Source organism: Electrophorus electricus, chromosome 13, assembly GCF_041902795.1.
Source record: "Electrophorus electricus isolate QZ-2024a chromosome 13, ASM4190279v1, whole genome shotgun sequence".
NCBI classification, from domain to species: Eukaryota; Metazoa; Chordata; class Actinopteri; order Gymnotiformes; family Gymnotidae; genus Electrophorus; species Electrophorus electricus.
The window spans coordinates 9,446,876-9,466,873 of NC_137509.1; the positions used below are offsets into that span (position 1 = coordinate 9,446,876).

At 43.0% G+C, this 19,998-nt stretch overlaps 2 protein-coding genes across 3 annotated transcripts; both read right to left on the reverse strand.

Moving 5' to 3' along the window:
* Positions 1-1,539: 1,539 nt before the first annotated feature.
* rell1 (RELT like 1) lies at positions 1,540-15,848 on the reverse strand. The gene is made up of 7 exons (XM_027003822.3): positions 15,319-15,848; positions 12,707-12,910; positions 10,439-10,513; positions 6,800-6,854; positions 4,748-5,017; positions 3,773-3,914; positions 1,540-3,452 (listed from the first exon to the last, which is right to left on the reverse strand). The coding sequence occupies exons 1-7, from the start codon at positions 15,350-15,352 to the stop codon at positions 3,429-3,431; spliced, it is 804 nt and encodes a 267-aa protein (XP_026859623.1). The 5' UTR covers positions 15,353-15,848; the 3' UTR covers positions 1,540-3,428.
* A 319-nt stretch (positions 15,849-16,167) lies between these two features.
* rwdd (RWD domain containing 4) lies at positions 16,168-19,602 on the reverse strand. Of its 2 annotated transcripts, none has more exons than XM_081694829.1 (7): positions 19,409-19,602; positions 18,908-18,988; positions 18,337-18,446; positions 17,851-18,001; positions 17,567-17,675; positions 17,337-17,386; positions 16,168-17,049 (listed from the first exon to the last, which is right to left on the reverse strand). In XM_081694829.1, exons 1-7 carry the CDS (start codon positions 19,430-19,432, stop codon positions 17,017-17,019), a joined length of 558 nt encoding a protein of 185 aa, XP_081550955.1. In that variant the 5' UTR covers positions 19,433-19,602; the 3' UTR covers positions 16,168-17,016. The 2 variants fall into 2 exon arrangements, with proteins under 2 accessions (XP_081550955.1, XP_081550954.1); XM_081694828.1 differs by lacking the exon at positions 19,409-19,602 and adding an exon at positions 19,224-19,375.
* Between the last annotated feature and the right edge of the window lie 396 nt (positions 19,603-19,998).

Here is a 19,998-nt window from a genome sequence, read left to right on the forward strand (position 1 = left end):
TATATATATATATATATATATAATGTGTGCGCACACACATGTTGGACTGAGTAAGACATTAATTAGAACTTAATAAGAAATTTCAGAGAATGGCAGCTAGAAATATAAGCAGTTAAAACTGTCATCATTAATTGCATTTGTGTTAATACCAATAGTCATTGCAAGGTCTCATCATTGCTCTCCCAAGCACAAGGAGTATTTAGCAGAGAGTCTGTCTGAATGGAAAACATCTTACTGCACATCAATAACTAGTAAGTGCATACTGGCTTTTCAAAATGGCTGTCTAAAAACTCAGTTTGAATCAAGGTCATGGCACACACAACTGTTTTACACTTAATACTCTATTAACATCAATCTATTTATATTTTCAAACAAGCCATTAATTGATCAAAGTCTCCTTGGATGTGTGTTTTAAATGTCAGAATGAGGGAACTGTCATTTACAGGTCCATGTGGGAGGGGGTTAATAATTCACAAGGCCTAAAATACTCCCAACTAATAATACATTAGAGTCTGTTAACCATTCATGAGCTCCACACATGCATCAGTTACTCTGAACTCACTGGAACCTTAGATTGGTGAGCATATTAATGTGATTTGATGTTTTCATGGAAATGTTACAGTGCATGAAAACAGACCAAGCTCATGTACAGGCCCCTGGATATTTACATGCATGATGCCAAAAGACACAGCAGATATTAAAGAGGACAAACAGGTGTGAACTGGGCATTGCTGATTGATACAGGCTGATAAATATGCTTACTGTAACTCAGAGCTAGTGGATACATACTCCCTGAACGATCTGGAGAAAGGCATTTGATGTTTGAAGTCTGCTTTCAAGGTCATCAGTACCACTATGGTGACCCATTAATGGACACCTGTTATTTATTACCCCAAACCACCTACTTGACGGGCATGCCTGGTCCTAAAGAAGGAAAACAGTGCCCTCTTGTGTGGTATAAATGGGAAGAAAAAAAAAAAAAGGGGGGGGGGGGGGGGGGCGCAAAAGGATTATAACTGTTAGTTTTTAATTGTTTTATTGTATAAATTGTTGGTACAAAAGAATAGAATATCTTGTTCTCTATCACATTTTTTCAACAATTTCAAATAATTTTATTAGTGTTAATATTTCATTATATTCTAAGCAAATTTATTTCAAAAGGTTCATTGTTAAATACATTTTGAATTCATTTAAAAATGGTCAATAATTATCCTTAACATTTGCAGAACTAAGGTTCAGTCACAGCTGTTCATTAAAGGAATAATTCACCCTCTAATTATATTGTTTATTACAAGCACTTATCAGGAGCACTTCAGGGGTGAAGTGTCGCCATCACTGAAATATCATCTGAACACAATGCTTGACAGAAAACATCCGTATCAAGTATATCCAGAAATATCACTCATCACATAACTTCTCATTATTTATAATATGCCTTTAGAGGGAACAGATCAAACCAAAAAATAATAACTGATTATTTGTCAAAAAGGCACCAATGAGTTTTGCTGCAGAAATACAAAGCATGAGACATGAAATCTAAACACTTAATTTCTTATTTTTATTGCAAATGCAATTTAAAAAGGTGGATCATGAAATATCAAAAATACAAATGAGCAAAGGATTGATTTTTGCACTGAAGCTTTGAGAGTAAAATGCAGCCAACAACTACTTTATGACCACCTGCATCATATAGAGTTCAGGCTGAAATGACATTTTAAAACAGGAATGTGTGAACTTGTGTGAAACTGTATGAACAAAGGGCGTTATCTAGCCCACTGACCCAACAAAATGACCGAGTTAAGGGTTTGTTTGTTTTTTTTCTTCAAAATGTAGTCTGCACAGTGCTCAGATGCAGGCAGAAGCTTCTATTATCTGGAAGTGTCAGAGCTCCAGTGCAAAATAAAACAATTCTGGACACATTTGTTTGATCAGCTGCATTGGAAGCTAGCGAAAAATGTACATGAATTCTTCCCGCAAACAATTCCTTTAAAAATATTAAATCTCAATTTTCTCATGCAATTCACATAATAAATATAAACACATGGGCAAATTGATTTTGGCGATTAATGATAGAAAACTGCGTTTCCTATAGCCCAAGAGTCCTTCTCTTTGGCAGGTAGTTCAAACAAAACCATTCAAAGCCATGTATAGCGCCTGTGAAGATGTTCTCACCAGTCAACGGAGAGGTCAGGACTACCACAGGCATACTACAGCTTTAAATGACCAGATAAATATGACAATATATCATAGGTTACACCACTTTCTTCAAGTATGTGAATGTGGGTAATGAGAAGTCATGCAGGCTTGACAGCAGGAAATGCAACAGAGCGCAGAGCAAAAAGACCAGTGATGCTTACATTTGTCAGTACTGCTACCGACTCCAGTTTGCGGACATTCAGGTACTGAACATGAACGCTGAGAAGGGCACCATACATGAAGATCACCTGTATAATTAATGGCTCCCTTTTCTCCCTTTCCTCTTGTTTTTAGGCACTCATTTGCAGAGTTTGTCAATAAAGTGTTTTGCTTTTAATTCATTCTTTGTTTTGTGCTCATGGTCATAGAAAAGACTCACATCAACGTCGTGCTAGTTGCTCTGTGCGGACGTCTGGAGAAAGCCATGGAATGCTAATATGGGTTTGAGATCGGTTTTATATCAGGCTGGACACTGCAGTATAAAACAATTCATGTCCTAAGAACTACAGCTAAAAACAGTGAGCTATAAACAGGAAGTGACCGACTCTAGATGAAGCAACATTACACACATCAAACGGATGCGTTTTAAGGCAGAAATAGTGTTTAAAGGCAAGAGAAAAATATTAAGTAACAGCCATTTGGTGGACTGACGGGTGGGACGCAGTCAGCCAGTCTCATAGGAGCACAGCTGAGCATCTGGTAAGCCTGGATCCAAAGGTCGTTTTTAAGATGCTTTTCTTGGTTCATTGCAGTGACCGTACATATAAATTGCATTAAAAATAAAGAGTTCCTGCTTACTAGAAGTAGCCCACCGAGTCACACCCAAACCACATAACCTTTCTGGAGTCCAGATCTAATTTGACAGTCCGTTTGGCCATATGGATTAGCCACCGGCAGGTTTGTGGCTGCAAACCAGCATGGAGCGATGGTGTCCACAGTTGTGCATGTTTGTACAGGGAGGACTGGTGTCTGTTCCTCCATCCTCTTCCCAGTACATAACCCAGCCCCTGTGGCAGGAGGGTGGAGTCAGATGCAGTTTTAAAAACCTCCACCATCTTTTCTGTCCATCTTGACAGTATGAGCCTTGTATGGGAAAAGGGTTGCCCCAGTGCAGATTGTGTCCTCTCTCTCTCTCTCTCTCCCCAATGTTGGCAGAGTGATTTTAGGTTTAAAACACATTTAAAATTCTCACTCAGCTGTCCTTGAAGTAGACTGCCATGGCTTCATTTACATCACTTTTTATAATCTCCCTCTGCCTAAAGAGAGACAAAGAGCAAATGATTACACTCTTAAAAAGGTCACATACAGTCTCTAGTGCGTTTTCACATTCACTACAAAGAGATGGATTAGTTACTACACACTGGTTTCCACATTCACTCACCCACCCAAGCCCATCAGTTTTTGCTCACATGATAGATGGTTACATCAGCTCAGGCTCTCTATTCTAGTAAAACCAGAACCCAAGCCGTTTGGAGGAAGCATTCAGCTTGAGCGTTCTTTGCCCAACAGGTGAGACCGGCCATGGCTGGCTGCGGGTAGCCCGCTCCCCAAAGAGTGTCCTGCTTCTGGAGCTCACCTGAGGCTGGGTAGGGCTGCTACAGCCCTGTGGTGCTGGTTCCACCCTCGCAGGTGAACCGGGGACACTGCCATTGGGCTCGGTGATCACAAGACTCCGCCTCTCCCGCACTGGCCTGGGGTCAGTCTTTGTCACTCGGAACCTGAAAGTTTAATATGATTCCTTAAGGGGCCACCAGCATGGTTGCTGTTCAAAACCATTAAACCTGCAATGACTTAATCTCCATTAGCAAACAAGGACATACACAAAGTGTCTCTGTCTCTCTCACACACACACACACACACACACACACACACACACACAAAAGCATAACAACCAATTATATTAAATTAGTTACATTTCTTACATCCATGCACACGTGTAATCCTGACAGTTTCATTCACCCAGATATGGAATTGGCCAATTACGGAATTGGCAAAGGAGGAATTGACCAATTACGATTCAGCACACAGTCTCTCTTGCACAGAATACAAGTATAAATGGCCTGTGTGCCCCTTCGCACCACCTCCCGCCCTGCCTCATCACAAACACACAAAACAGAAATCACGTTAAAAGGATCTTCAGTCAGTTTTAGACATACACCACCAAAAAGTTCACATATATCAGTCTGTATAAGTTAAGATGAAGACACAGACGCCTTCTTAAACTGGGCACTACCAATTTTGTTCACTCCTCACCATTTCCTCACAAATAAGAAGAATTCATTCCTATGTTCAGGGAAGCATGGCCCTGACATACGCTTTCATTTATCTGAATGAACAAATCAGGAAATAGCTCCCTTAGCATTCAAAAGCCAATTGCAGGGATAATAGCCATGCCACAAGCTGGCTCTCTCCCTCTCTCTCTCCCTCCCTCCCTCCCTCATATATGCACATGCACACACAGACATACAACCATACATGTGTGTACAAGCAGGCACTCACACCCACACATATATGCACAAATATACATGCACATACACATGCGCACACGCACCTGCCCACAGACAGCACAGTGACCTCTCCGGTGTGGCTGCGTCTTTTCGCTGGATCCGCCTTCTTGCCTGATCGGGGCTGCATGAGGGGCCATTTTTTCTGATTGCAGCGGCTGCAGATGCTCTTCTGACCCACTACCCCACCAATGGTGTGCAAGTGGTTACAGGTGTGCTTGGCTGCCCCGGCGGGGGCGCCAGGCGACACAGGAGCAGCCGGCGTGGTGGGCGTCGGAATAGTGGGTGCTGTGGGCGAGGTGGGCGTCACTGGAACACTGGGGCAGAGTAAAAAGGAGAAACAAAAGAATGTGGAACATTGGAAAAGACATAAGGAATGACAACAGTTAAACCAGAGCAGTAACCGGGGCCTTTACTTCATTCAGTTTCCTGCTGCCCCATCTGTATTGCACAGTGCTCTGCCATTTGAGTGAGTTGAAGTACGCTGTTTTGGGAATACCAGCCAAACCACATCCCTGATACTCCAAGTATCTGTCTGAGGAGAACGGTGCTCCATTTATCAGTCTCCAGGGGATACTGCTGGATGTTGCGTGTGTTTGTGCATGTAATGGCTCATGCTTGCAAGGCAGTTAGATCAGGACAAAGACATTATCACAGTGACTACGGGGGTGGGAGTTTAGGGAAAGGAAAAGGAGACAAAGAAGGAGAGATGTATCCCTGTCTGCACCTGCACCCGCACCCACAGGAGGGATAGCTGCATGTCTACAGTGTCAAATTATGAAATTAAATAACAGAAAATCAACAAAAATAAACAACTGATTACACAGACAGGTAAACAAGTGCCATATGTTGGCTAGATCCTGTGTCTACAAGCAGCCTGGCAAAATGGTGCACCCCTTCTCATTATTTGCTCCATCTGGAAAGATCCAACCCTACACCCAGCGACAGATTCCCTCCTCATCCCATCAGTCACACTCTAGCCCCACCCATAGTCCCACCTCCTCCCAGCTGCTGCTGTAAGTGTTCCTCTGGCTCTCCGCCCAACTGTGAGTAAGGAAATGAGAGCAGCCCCTACTCTGAGAAGAAGGGGGGGGGGGGGGGGGAATTCCATCCTACACATAATCTGTCCCTGGCGCTCCCCAGCCACTTTTTCCGTCATTTCTTTGTGTAGCTCCACACTGGACCAACCACGCCCTCCCTCATTTGCAGTCTCCCCAGATTTTTCCCGCGCTGCCCCTCGTCCGTCTTTTACACGTTCTTTATAAGCTTTTCCTCACTTTCGTGCGGCTTCTCTAAATTTCTCTCTCCTTCCAACGATCCTTCCCCTGTAATACGGCTGCATTCACTCGTCAAGGTTTCCTTTCACAGGTCACTTGTGACCGGCGGTCAAGAAGGGTCACCCTTGCTGTGTGGGCATGGGGGATACATGTCGGTCAGATCAGCAGCCAACATCTTGGGCATCTTGTTTGCCAGCTTCGCAAGAACAGCCTGCGAGGCTGCGCGCGTGAAACTGCCTGCAAGGCCGCACGCGCGGGGATGGTTTGGTTCCAGTGAAACATTGAGCGGAAGGAAATGAGCAGCACTGTATTTGGAGTGAATGACACATGCAAATCACCACTTGTGATTTGCTTAAAACCGACTCCGAACTCATCGAGCACAAGCCCAGCCCGTTTTTACACACATCATGGTGAAGGAAGGGCCAATCCTGAATGCTCACAAACAATAACGATCTGGCTCTGTTTTGCAGCTGGATCATTAAAATCTGTCTCCATCACTACCGCTCTGACAGTTGGATCCATAGTGTGGACGTGAGACTGCAAGCTGAAAACCCCAAAAAGGTGTGTGTCATTTTTTAAGATGAAGCTACCTGGGATGTTATGCTGCCTCCTTGTGGCAATCAGAGTCTTCACTTTGTTGGCCATGAAAGCACCGTCATTCATCTATTACTACATAAGTGACTATAATATATTCATGATTTAGTTTGTTTTAGGTACAGCACCTCATAGCTTCCTTGACTGGGAAATCATTAATCCAAATTAATGCACACCATACTTCAAATGGGTCGTATGTGCAGTGGTGTGTCAATAGTAATCTCTCACCCATCAGAGTCCATGCTGTGCTCGGTTACCATGGCCTTCAGGGCATCCGTGTTGGCTGGAGTGTGGGGAGGAGAGAGAGAGAGAGAGGCAGAGAGAGAGGCAGAGAGAGAGAGAGAGAGAGAGAGATTACAGCAAAGAACAGTTGGTCATTTTCTCATCTCGATACGGATATATCTGCTCTGTACATTTACATATTCAGTATTTAGCAGACATTCCCCAAAGCGACTTACATATTTATTAGTTTCAGCATATTTGTGCTCCGTGAAAATCGAATCCATGACCTTGGTGTTGCTCTACCAGGTGAGGTACAGAAGCTCAATGCAATTACACTACTAAAAGGCTCTTGATTTTAATGAGACTACAGCAACCTCTGACCATTTACAGTCCCTCCCCAGTGAAGGCATCTAGAAATGGCTCTTCCCTGCTGATCTGAGATTAGTATGCTGCCTTGGCTTCAACACCAGACTATTCCCAACATGCAGGGAGGAACCCCGCAGACCTCTCAGAACACCCCTCTCAGCTAAACCTTCAAGGTTATATCAAGTGTGCACAACATACGGCCCGGGGGCCAGGCAAATCTAAACTCGGCACGCAAATAAAATATCAAATGTATTAAACAAACAAACAAATATACTGACCACTACGAATTCAACGGGACAATTTAATGAAAATGCGAAACAATGCCACCTAGCGATTACTTTCAAACCTTTGAATCGTTCTCCAGCCTATTGTTTTCTCTTGGGTGTCTATCACCTAAAAACGGAGGCAACGAGCGTATTTTGGAGGTAGCATAGAATATTTAACCCGAAAATAAATATGTAGGGAAGTCTATAATCATGTAACGTATTTTACGTTGTGCACCCCTGGGTTAAATGAATCTATTCCAGAAGTTGAGAACACATGCGAGGCGCAATTGCGGTTTGACGAGTTTTAATTTGGCAGCGTTTTGCGTCCTCACGTTCACTCTGAGAAATGCATTACTCATGCACCTTGGCATGGACTTGCATTCATTTCGAGCGATGCCAGTGAATTCAGATAATCGAACCTCCATTACCGTGTTCCAAATTATTAAGCTTTTGTAATTTTTGTCCGTTTGTTCTAAAGAATTAGTACGATTGTTTTTTATTATCTGATATTATCTACACCAAAGCACTGATGACAATGCAGTAAAAAGATATCTTGGAAGGAACAAGAAAAACGTTGTTCCAAACTATTATGCAGTACGCACTTTTACAACCTTCAATGAGTCATAATGAATTAGAAACTGAACTGTTATATTTGCTACATGTGCATGACATTTTTCGAAAATACATAAAATACAACAAACTAAAAACATTTACAGATACATTTACATATGAGTATATTAATATTAAAACATGTTTGATATATCAATATGGAAATAGTTACAATAACTAACAACTCATATCCATTGATCTTGTAAGGCCATGCACAGCTTCTGCCTGTATTGACTGTGCAGATGCCAGTAAAGCTTCCCAGAGCTGTTTCAAGCCACACTGCTCCTCACACGAATGTAGAAACCCTACAGTAAGGCTGAACCACCATTCTTAGCAACACTGGGGTCAGTGAACGATGGTGGCCACACTATGGGGGGGTTTCCCCCCTCCTCATCCCCTTAGCAACCAGGAGTCAGTGGTGTTTTTTTACAGCGTGGTATTGTGATTTGTCTTGCATGGAAATACATCTTATTTGAAAGAGCACAATTCTTTTTTAGATACCATAGCAGAAAAAGGTCAGGTAGGGCTCACTTGCTGAGGTCATTTGGACCAGCATGGTATTCACTGATGAATAAAACTTTGAAAATTGGTCTTCATGTATTTCTGAGCCCAAAGCAAACGTGTGTCCTTGTGAGCTTTGGTCCAGGGTGGCCAAAACATGGCTGTATGCACAACAGCCAGCCTCTGAAGGACGCAGCAAGAAGAGGTTCTTGGGAGTCCAGAGACACAGGCAGCTTCAAAACACAGTGTGCTGCCCATCAGGAACCTTTACACCTGCGTTTTAAAATGCCACTCCGCTCTGACAGAAGCTATCCTTAATGAGCTTAATAAAATCAAAACCTACACGTTTATTTTATTTTAATGAAATCCCACTTTTTGTGCAAGGGACTTAACACAGTGTAGAGCAAAAAAAAGTATTCAACATTTGAACAGGGAAACTCACGGACCATGAGGTGCTGGAGTTCTGGTTCAGTGATGCACCATAACTAGGCCAACGCAATGTGACTACAACCATGGGGTGTGAACTCACTCTCTGCCTAAAAGCCATGTTGGACTGTACTAGCTTTGAGGGTGGGGAAAACGTACTGAAGGACACGAGAGAGAGAGAGACTCTAAGGAGGAGGTTATGCTCAACTAACTATATGAGAGATCTGATCCAACTTACACACCAACTGCAAAATGCTCTCCCACCACATGGAGGAGCTACACACTCCAGCATCATCCAGTTTGCGCTACAGAACGTCTCCCATTGAAATCCCAAAAAGGCAACACTACTGGTATGGATACTGACGTACATATATTTCTCATTTTAAAGCATCAGATAAGCCTTGCTCATGGATGCTGATGAAATGGTAGTGTTTTAATATCTTAAAAAAAATAAATCATCAGATGAAAAAGTTGTCGGCTTAGACACAAACAGCTAGCTCGGTGGAAAGTGAAAATTTACACATCACTGGAAAATTATTTTGCATAACACAAAATCAAATAAACAAACAAATAGGAATCTCTGTAGAAGACTGCACTGTATATCGAGCCACATGTGTGAACAATAAGTGTTTCGTCTTGACAGCACAGCTATGACGGTACTCTTAGAAGAATCATCCGAAATGAGACTGTACATTTGGCTACGGCTTTTGCTCACTAGGTAGCTGTTCTGCCAACTCGGGCGACACACTGGCTTGGTGGTTGGCATGTTTGCCTCTCAGCACCAAGGTCTCTGGTTTGAGTCTTGATTTAGGTGGAGTTTCCACATTCTCCCCTGGGTTTTTGTGGGTTTCCTCCAGGGTCTCCGACTCCCCCCCCCCCACAGTCCGGACATGTGGAGATTAGGTCATTGTCTATCCTGGTGTGAGTGCATGTGAATGATTGTGTCTGCATGCCCAGTAGTGGTTGGTCCTCTGTGCTGGGTATTAACCTCTTACCCCTTCACACATGTCCAGTCCCCCATGTGGCTGAGGTTTCCGGTTGCGAGTACGCTGTGTGCAGTTGGCTACTGCTTCTCCCTGGTGTGTGACAGGATGTGAAAGCTGTGTGTGTCCCTGGGTTTATTTAAACATATTCCTATATAAATACAACTTCATTCATTCAATTGCTAGCTTGCACAGACTATATGACTTTGACCTTGCACAATATAAGGAACACCCATTTTACCTAAATGAGTAATTTACTGCACTTTGGAACAGTAAATCATAGTGCACTCTTTGTATATGTACATTGTGTGTCAAGAAAGGTTAATCTCGCTCTATCTAGACAGAGAGCACAGACGTGGGCTCCCTGGGCCATCAGGTAACCCCAGTCCTGTGTGGTGTAGAGCATGTTGCCCTCAGGCAGGCCCAGGCATCAGTGTGGACTTGATTCAGCTTGATTCAGAGCAGTAAGCTCTCATTTTCATGCATACTCCTACCTTCATTTTTCATGATGTAGTGAACAATCTGGCCCACCGTGTCCGTGTTGCCCTCACTGAAGGTGTCGTTCAGTTCTGGGGTGAGAAAGAGAGAGAGAGAGAGAGAGAGATCAGGTAAGATGAGTGCACCTGGACATACCAGTACCTAGCAGTGGAGAGGTGCACACCCTTCAGCTTGCAATTCAGGTTCAAGTTACACAAACATTTGATTTCATCAGCAGGTCGGGTGTGGTGATGTATTAGGAAAAATTAGGATGTATTAGGAAAAATTAGGAATTAAGTGTTCTTAATTCTGAGAAGATGGCTAAAGGCTAGCAGTGTGCAACACACACACACACACACACACACACACACACACACACACACGACTAAGGCTAGTACTGATAATTAAAATGTTTGCAGCACAGATTCATTTGTTAAGTATAGGCTGGAATGGCTGAACAATTTGACCTTATCAAGATATCTTGTAAGAACATACTGAAACTGTCTGAGCTATTTTCAGACATCAGCAGCTGTAAAATGATCTGGGCTTCACTGCAGCTTCTTTTGTAGCTTCCATTTTAAGCTGCTTATTTGGGATCAGTGCCCACTGGAAGCGTGATGTTCAGTGAAGTATGAATGCCATCCACACAGCTGACCCCAGCGCAGCTTCAGTCGAGACTCGCTAGCCCTTTTTACACAACAGGAAGCATTGTTCAGCACACATACAAATATTCTGAGGAACCGGTGCGAGTTCTCTAAGCCTGTGTGAGATTGCAAATGATAGGACAACATGACAATGATCCGACTCGAGTGTGTTGAAGCTCAAGTGAGAGGCGAGTTCTACACACGTCTCTGGATCCGTGCGGACTAACCACGCCAGCAAATATCGCATGGTGCAGGCTTCTACTGACACAAAAACAGAGCACATCATAGACATGTCACTCTGATGGCCTGAACTAAAAAGTAGAGCAGGCGGTCAAATCGCGGCTCCGCCGGGCTGAAGGGAGCCTACGGCTGCCGCTCGGGTTCAGCTCCTCAGACAAACCACGGCAGACTGCGTGCTCGTCCTGAGCAAAAGCAGCTGCCGCCTGTCTCTCTGCTGCCCTCGTTAGGCGGACCTGCGGAAGTAGCCCAAGGCTTCCATCTGTAGAAACGGCCACGATTAAAAGTCAAAGAGGATATATGAGAACAAAGGCTTAATGTAAACCACTCTAAACACCACATTCTGCACTCTGTCTAAATCATTCTCATGTCAGTTTAAGACAGAAGTCTCCTGTATTGAGTGGAAGTGGAAGGTTCTCCTCTGTGCAATCCTGAAATCGTTAGGCTGGAGCTCTGCAAGACTCAACAGGAATAAACAAATGTGAAGAGAGAACAGAACAAAGTTGAAAAGAGGGAGGAAGAATGTGTGTGTGAGAGAGAGAGAGAGAGCGCGAGCATGCTGTGTGAGCCAGAGGATATGGTAGAGTGAATAATCTAAATGCATACAAAGCCTATTAACGTCAATAATAAAACCCATCTTTTCTTTTGCATATGGAAATTTGTCTAACAATCACTTAGCCAGGCCCTCCTGAGTTGGCTTAGTAATAAAAAAATCAATCACAAAGTAAGTATATTAGCTTCACGTGCTGACGTGAAATGTGGTGCAACTTTCTACAGGAAAAAAAAAAACCAAACAAACCCCATCTAGACTTATAAACTGAAGGGAGGACAACACATCTCAGAGCCATTTACTCTCCCCACAATGCCAACCTGCTGCGCCATTCTGGCTAAAGGTCCTTTTGAAGCAATCTTGCTAAACGTGTTATACCATCATTCAGCCGGGAGAGAGGCGGTACGGTGGCTGCTAATCACCGGATAAAGAACCAGACAACCTCTCTTTCTATGAAAAACCTGAATGCTGTAATAAGGTTTCCATTTACAATAGGTGAGCTACTTAAATGTTCTTAAAAAGATAGAGCCATTACTCTCACGTCGGGTTTGTGACATCCGTCGAGTACGTTCACCAACGCCTAAAAGAGAAACTGTGTCAAAGACGAGCCAAACTTTGCGATTTTCCCTACCAGTGCCTAATACTCCACCACCCTTCCTCAGTGGCCAGGTCCACTGGATGGGTTTCAGTGCTCCAGCTGACTGGCAAGCACCATAAATAAACACAAAACAAGCAAACTAATGGCAGATGGGCAAACCCTACAGACTATTACCAGCTGCCTGTCCAGTCCGGCGTGCCCAGCAAACAGGACCGGAACACTTCCCTGCCCCTGACATTTAACCCGCCCCACCCACCTCCTTGGTCCAGGCACTTCTCCTCATCCTCGATGTCATGCTCTTCGTCCTGCTCAGTGTCCGTGGTACAGCGGTAGCCCTTCCTCTTCAGCACGTGACAGATGAGCACGCCCAGAAGACCCAGCAGGAAGAAGACGGGCACCAGCACAAAGGCGATGTTCGCGTGGTTCTCCTGTTGCTTGTTGGACTCCGTGGCGTTGTTGTCTGGAGGCAGGAAGCAGATTAAAATCACGGCCCATCGCACAAAAGCTGAAATCACAGACAACCCGTTTTCATCTCATTTTAGGACGACCGTTTTACACACTGTAAAAGTATTACTTGTCATACAGCGTTAAATATTGCCTCGCAGAAACAACCTAAAATTTCACCTCGCCATGCTAGGGCCAATGTTGTAAAATAGCATCCATCATAGTATAGAGTGAAGGTTAAATCTGAACATTCCTAAATTGCTAGCAACTGTCTCTCTCCGAGCAGGATCAGTAGGCCAGAGTAATACTGCACCGTAACCACAGGCAGGCATGCACGCACATTATGGTCAAAATGTGCAGATAAAATAAACAGCGATGGCAGTGACACATAGGTAAGACAAGAGTGTGCAAGAGATGAAGAGTGTGTGTGTGTGTGTGTGTGTGTGTGTGTCGCTGTAAGAAACAAAAGGACATGGACAGGTGGGAGAGGACTGTGTGATAGACAGGACTGAAGGGCCAAGACGCAGAGTACTGATGGAATTAAACGCTATGCTGACTCAGGTAAACATCACAGTGACATTCCAGTAATATCTGACCAGTGTGCCATTGTCATCACACCCACTCTCTGTTCATTAGAAGTCTAGCCATTCACATCTACTCATACTTCACATTTCTGTGTTCAAAAGTTTCAATTTCCCAGCATCCTGTGGAGGAACCACGGGTCTCCTGCATCGTCCCCATTCTGCGAAGGAAGACATTCAGTCCCAAAGAAGCAGCAGTCACACAGATGAGCAAACAGGAAAATGTTCCACGCACTCACTCCCTGTCCAAACTGGAAAATTCCTTAGCAAAATATACTGTCCACTGCGCTCCTGAATCTTTGACAAAAGGACAAATGGTCATTCTTATGATGGGTCAAAAGGTCGGGCAGTATATAAACACTACAAAAATTCAGCTGGTCAGTTGGAAGTCTGCCTGTGATTGCATTCCCCATCCAACACCCCTAAAGCACCCAGTCACAGCAAGTCTATTGTTGGCCCATCTGTCAACAAACATTGACGTGAACTGCATAGGTGAACCGCCCTGGTTGTCACGACACAAAACTTACAAACAAATCCCTCAGACATCCCTTAGAGCTTAGACTCACCTAGAATACAAACGCGTGCGCAACAAGACAACTTCACAAAGACTAAACAGGACTAGGTGCTCATAAACACAGCAGTGACATGGCTCTGTTATTTGGTAGTCTTGAAAGAGGGGACAGGCATCCCGCAAACACACACAGATATTTTCTATATACACACACATACAATAAATCTAAAAAGGTGCAGATACGGCTACTTCAATTAATCCAAGATCCCATATTTAAATAAACATGAACATTACACACACACACACACACACGCACAATGGGCCACAGGCTATTAGGGTAACATTGATAACATTGATTATATAACAAGCTCATTTGCCATGAAGAGAAAGCTTTAAAATGTGCTCAGACTTGGTGAGAAAGCCAGGAAGTGCTGGTGTTTTCCCACTCTCCCTCTACCTCTTTAATTTGTTATGGGCTTTGGTCATTATTCAAAGGACAAGGGGAACAGACGCCCTTGTATCATAATCGACGTTAGCCTGTGCCTCTCTGAATGGGCCAAAGGGAGGAACTTTCACGGCTGGGCTCCATAAAGCCCAACCATAACGACTGCACGCCTGTAACACTCAGAGGAAAAAACAGCTAGTACAGGTCATGCTCTTGGCAGGTGCAGGGTTTATTACAGAACAGCAGAATACACAGCAAAGCAAGTTAAGACAGGGTTACTCTTAGTCCTTAAATGAGTGTGCGCTGGCCAGTTGACATGGAGCTAGAGTAATGTACATTATGTAACGCATTACAATAGAAATAAAAAGAAACCTGTTTCAGGTTAAGGACGTTTATATGCTGGCCAAACCGTTCATTGGAGTGATGCGGTTGCCAGAGTAGATGTGAGGATCTGAGCTGGTTCCTGCTATACTTCCCCCGCGGCTTGAGTTCGTGTACATGGCACAGCTGATACAGTCAGACCTGAAGCGTAAAGGTTGCGGAAGATACCGCTGCACTTTGGATATCTGACTGGTGACCGTCTCAATGTAAAGGCTAAGACGGCATGAAGCTGCAGGTAGCAGAATCTCTGAAAGTAAACACTGCGAAATTTTCTTTCCACAAGATGCCTTTTCCTGGCTGCCTACCCTGGTCTACTACCCGGGGAAGCCACGAAACACACACAGCGGCCCTGAACACAAATCGATCTTCGAAACAATTTATCATTTGTATCTGTACTTAGGATGCAACAGCCTAACCACAAAACTCGGTCTAGCTTGCAAAGCACCGTGGTTTCGTACTTCCCTATTGTATTTTCCCCCCACTTTCAAACATTAAGTGTTACTTACGTGCCACTACAGCGGTCACTAAAGAAGCCGCCATCTGCCCCAGAAGTCTGTCGATGTAGAGTAGACTGAACCGGTCAGCAGGTGCGCCGAAGCCTTCGGATCGCAGTGAGCCGTGAACTCTCCAGAGCAGCAGATTAGCAGATCCAGAATCTGCTGTTTACGCGTTTCCTCATTCTTGACACACTAGGGCGGGGGAACACCCCATTTCCAACTAAAGGCTGAAGCCCATATCCTAACAAAGCTGCTGCAGTCGGAGGTTATTTGACTTACGAGTCGTTCAAATGGCAAATTAAATTAATGGTAAGGGAATTATCTGACGAGAGTCGTGTGTAAAAACAAATTGAAATAAGGAAATATGGCCCTCCACAACGGAAGGATTCAAGAATGTTTGCTGCGAAACGTCGAGCGGATGTTTCAGATGAATCATGGGAAATGTAGTGAAAACGAGCTATTGTTTATAGCAGTATCGCCAGTGACAGCGAAGTTCCGGTTCTGGATTTTCTTAGCCCCTGTAGTTGAACGATTAATGTAAGTGGTTGGGCACTTAGTAATCATACGTGTCTCCTAGCTAAAAGAAAGTTGGAAAATCTGTAGGCCCTGGACTTGGAGGACTGTGATTGAATATCAGTGGTCTCTAGTAATTCACAAGTGCTTCCAGGCAGTTTTGCTTCAAGATTACCTTTGAGATGCTTCGTTATCTGTTATATCATCAATGGAAATCCCACGCAGTCCACATCGGCCTGCCACATAATGTAATTTATGGTATATATACTTCATATATATAACATATATCTATACATCAGAGAGTGGTACCTACTTTTCTCATCTACTAGAGTGGAATGCAGTGAGTCAGTTCACTCAGATTATTTTTAATGAAGTGGCTGCATTACAGAAATTTGTAATTTTATAAGGCTCATTATAACTGCACTTTGAACTCCAGGTAGATTTTGGAAACATGGTGGCTGTCCCAGGGTGCAGATGCAACGAGAGCTTATAAACTGTCCATTGTTAAAGTGCATAAACAAACACACTTTTAACTGATAAGGTCAAATATCTTCATTGCTTATATGAATTAAAAGACAACTGGGAACTTCTATTTTTTTTTGTCACAAAAGTAAACAAATGGAATCCAGTTAGATTTTATGTTGTGTCAAGAAAATAAGCACAATAAATAACTGAAGAAAGCAATGCGCTAATAAAAGGCAGAAATGCAAACTGAGGTTCACCCAACCAAATCACATTACACCACAAAACACTCATGTTACCATTCTGTAAGCATCCCTAGAGAGAGCTGTTACTCATCCCAAATGTAGCCTGGCAGGCTGACCTGAGGCTGTGTATTAAGCCTCTTGGCATGGAGATTTGACCCCACCATCGGTGTGGTATCACACCCTCGCACTCTGCATGATTTTCATGTTGTATAAATGGCCTTTTGTTCCTTATGTGACTACCACTTTGGTGAATCAGGTTTCTTTCCTTGTGGCAGAAGACAGACTCTTGTGTCTCAGTGGCACAAACAATTAGCCTCAAGCAGCTTTACACCACGGCTTGAGGGCCCATTTCAACATCCTTTAAAATCAAGTCATATTAAACTTTCGATATCCGCCCATATGTCCATCTGTCCGTCCATCCATCCGTCCGTCCGTCCGTCCGTCCGTCCTTCCATCCATCCATCCATCCAGTCTTCTAGCAGTGTGTCTAGCCATCCTCTTTTCCTCCCGTTTTGCTCAGCTGTGAAACAGGTTATTCATTATTCTTTAAATATTTTAGATGGTTAAAGGAGATGTGAAAATCACACTTGACAAATGACAATGTAGAAACATCGACATCATGGTTTCTTTAACAAAAAGCAAACACTTAAAAGCATACTCACATGCTGGTGGACAAATGAAGACCCAGCAATGCAGCAGCAGAGAAAAACAGACCACACACAATCATGTTTGTTTTTAATGGGCAGTTTCCTATAACTACAATAATGCAAGTACCCATAAAGTCAGTGCAACCAAAACACAAATTACCTTGATAACGTCAACCCAATTCCAACCTCTTGGCAGTTCACCCTTGTTATCTGTGAATTGTATAGAGCAATCAAATATCAACATTTCAGCCAACTACCAAACCAAAATGCTTATGCAACTGAGTGTATTTATATCAAAACTGTGTAGTGAATTTCCCATTACCAAATATTTTTGGCACCTTTAACAAAGCGTTCAAGTCTAAAATCTCATTCATTATTCTAGAGGTTTACCAGTTCTTCCTATCATTTTCCGTTTCTGTGCTTTTGTAAGTTGTTCTTTCTTCTCCTTTTTCTTAATGACTGAGACAGGGTTGTTGGTATCATTGTTAGAAGTCAGGGTCTTTATAAAAAAAAAAAGTTAAATGAGAACAATTCAGGAAATGGAAAACAGCATGCTAAAGCACTGAAGAAAACTGCCACCCATTCAGAAAAACACTCATTTACTAATGGGGACTAATACACATTATACAGTATTCTGACATGAAGCTATTAGTTAGATTAACTAGTTGACTGACCACAGCAGACACTGCAGGTTGGTGATTCTCCATGAGCATGGTCTGGTTCTCTTTGGCCCACTCAAACAGTGTGTACATCATGGCAGTGCCCAGGTTCATCTCAACTTGTTCGTATAACTTTGAGATTATTAGCTGCTTGGTCTCCAGAGATCTGAAAATCAAGACAAACTCTATTTAGAATGGAAACCTGGTGCTACAAAGTTTCAGTTTCATGGAGGGTACCTGGCATCATAACTCATCACACCACTGGCCTTCAAGACAGCTGCATGTTAACCCAAATATATGACATCTTTGTAACTTTGTAAATTCAGGTTGGAAGATCATGGAAAACATTTGAAAATGGGACAGAAAAAGAGATAAGCAATTGATTTCAGGTTTAGGCTGCTCCTTTGAAGTAATTGATATAATCAACTAAATGTGTCCAGATTCTAGGTGTGGCAAACAATGAGAACATATGACCAGGAAATATCACGGAGAATGACTTACATTCTGTTATTGAAAAAGGCATCTAAAGATATATGAGGCGCAGTTTCAGGATACGTCTTTGGCCAGGAGACATCCAACAGGAACGAATTGGATTCATTATGGTTTCCTACCTGCAGAAAATTACAGGCAGTTGTCAAACACAATTAACACGACCATGAAAAATTAATATTTAATTACATGCACTATTTTATGAAGTGAGAATATTAACAAAGAAAGGCACTCTACATAGAAAACCACATCACTTAAATAGGAAAAAAAGAGAAGAGAAACAGCAAAAGAGTTTCTCTAAAAGAGAAACACCAAAGCAGTGAAATGGGATTCAGTATGAATCGTTCCTTTCCGCCGTTGGTACATCAGTGTTTTTAAACAGACCCCTGCTAATTATTATTTCTTGATGCGCGATCTTTGGCGTGTTTTCACACTCCTACTCTGAAATGAATCTTTGTGACTAATGCACGTTTATGGGACAAAAGGGAAGAAAGAGGCGAATTCTCTGGATATTCTAACAGGAATCTAGACACTACATGGTCAACATCGTAAACCAACAAATCTAACAAACTGCACAAATTACCATAAACTGGAAGGACACCGGACCGAGTTCCTTGAAGCATTCGTCCCCTTCATAAATTGAACGCAGAGCCTCCAACTCCATCTGCGAAAAAAAGTGAACAAACGTTAACTAAAACAAACTCTGTGCTGCTTGATTGGCCATTTAGCAAACAACAGTAGCGTGTCCAGTCTACCCGTGATCTCAGATTTAACCGGCTATCTGCCTAATCCAGCTAGGAGGTAATAACGCTAGATCGCCAACCCCGAACTTTCAGCTAACTTCCCAGTTTAAACCGAAAGTAAACTGGTGGAGATTATCAACTACTTACGCTACTTACTCTACTAACTCTACTAAACGTTAGGTGGGAATGCAGACAGCTCATGTGTGGCTGGTGACAGCATTATCAGCTACAGTTTAAGTTCAGATAGGACCTCTGTCCGCCTGAGTGAGCTAACGCGTTAACGCGCTAGGCTAGCCGATGCTAGGTTAGCTGGGTGTGCTAACCTAGCTCCCGTCACTTACCTCCTGGTCTTCGTTGGCAGTCATGTTTTATTCTTTAGCACTTTGTCAGTCCAATCGGTTTCGAGCCTCCTTAATAACAAGCCCAGCTAAAGCAGATAGTTACATAATCTATTAATAAAGTACGCTTTATGGGGCCAGGCGTAACTCATACTCATGTCTGCTTGTCAGGTAGCGCCAGCAGCACCAATGAGGTAGAACTCGTTATTTCTCAGCAACAAAGGCTCACATCGCTGCCATCTAATGGACTGGAGTATGAATACAACTGCGAATAAATACTATATTGTTTATAAAAGGTTAACAAGATGATATAGCCTACAGATTCCAACATGAAACGCGACAGGGCCCTTCTATTAGAGCGCAACTTATCCTATTATTTATGACTGCAAATGCCTTAGGCCTGTAAGACAGGTTTGTACTGAACATATGCTAAATTTAGGAACATATCCTAAATATACACTAGATGTCAGCAAAGGTCAGTAAAAATATTATTTTCAGTTGGCCCTTACAATATGGATTATAAGAAAATATAAAAATAGGTTATATGTAATAGCACTTTACAGTTATGTAGTTTACGTTACGTTAATTTCTGA

Excerpts from the sequence above, each read along its gene's own strand:
- rell1 (XM_027003822.3), bottom strand. The coding sequence starts at position 15,352 with ATGGCGGCTTCTTTAGTGACCGCTGTAGTGGCAC. Across the intron at positions 6,855-10,438 it reads CTACATCATGAAAAATGAAG|CCAACACGGATGCCCTGAAG; the intron begins GTAGGAGTATGC and ends CCCACACTCCAG. Across the intron at positions 3,915-4,747 it reads ACTGTGCTGTCTGTGGGCAG|GTTCCGAGTGACAAAGACTG; the intron begins GTGCGTGTGCGC and ends TTAAACTTTCAG.
- rwdd (XM_081694828.1), bottom strand. The coding sequence starts at position 19,268 with ATGAGCTGTCTGCATTCCCACCTAACGTTTAGTAGAGTTAGTAGA. Across the intron at positions 18,002-18,336 it reads GCCTTTTTCAATAACAGAAT|ATCTCTGGAGACCAAGCAGC; the intron begins GTAAGTCATTCT and ends CTTGATTTTCAG. Across the intron at positions 17,676-17,850 it reads AACCTGCAGTGTCTGCTGTG|ACCCTGACTTCTAACAATGA; the intron begins GTCAGTCAACTA and ends TTTTTTATAAAG.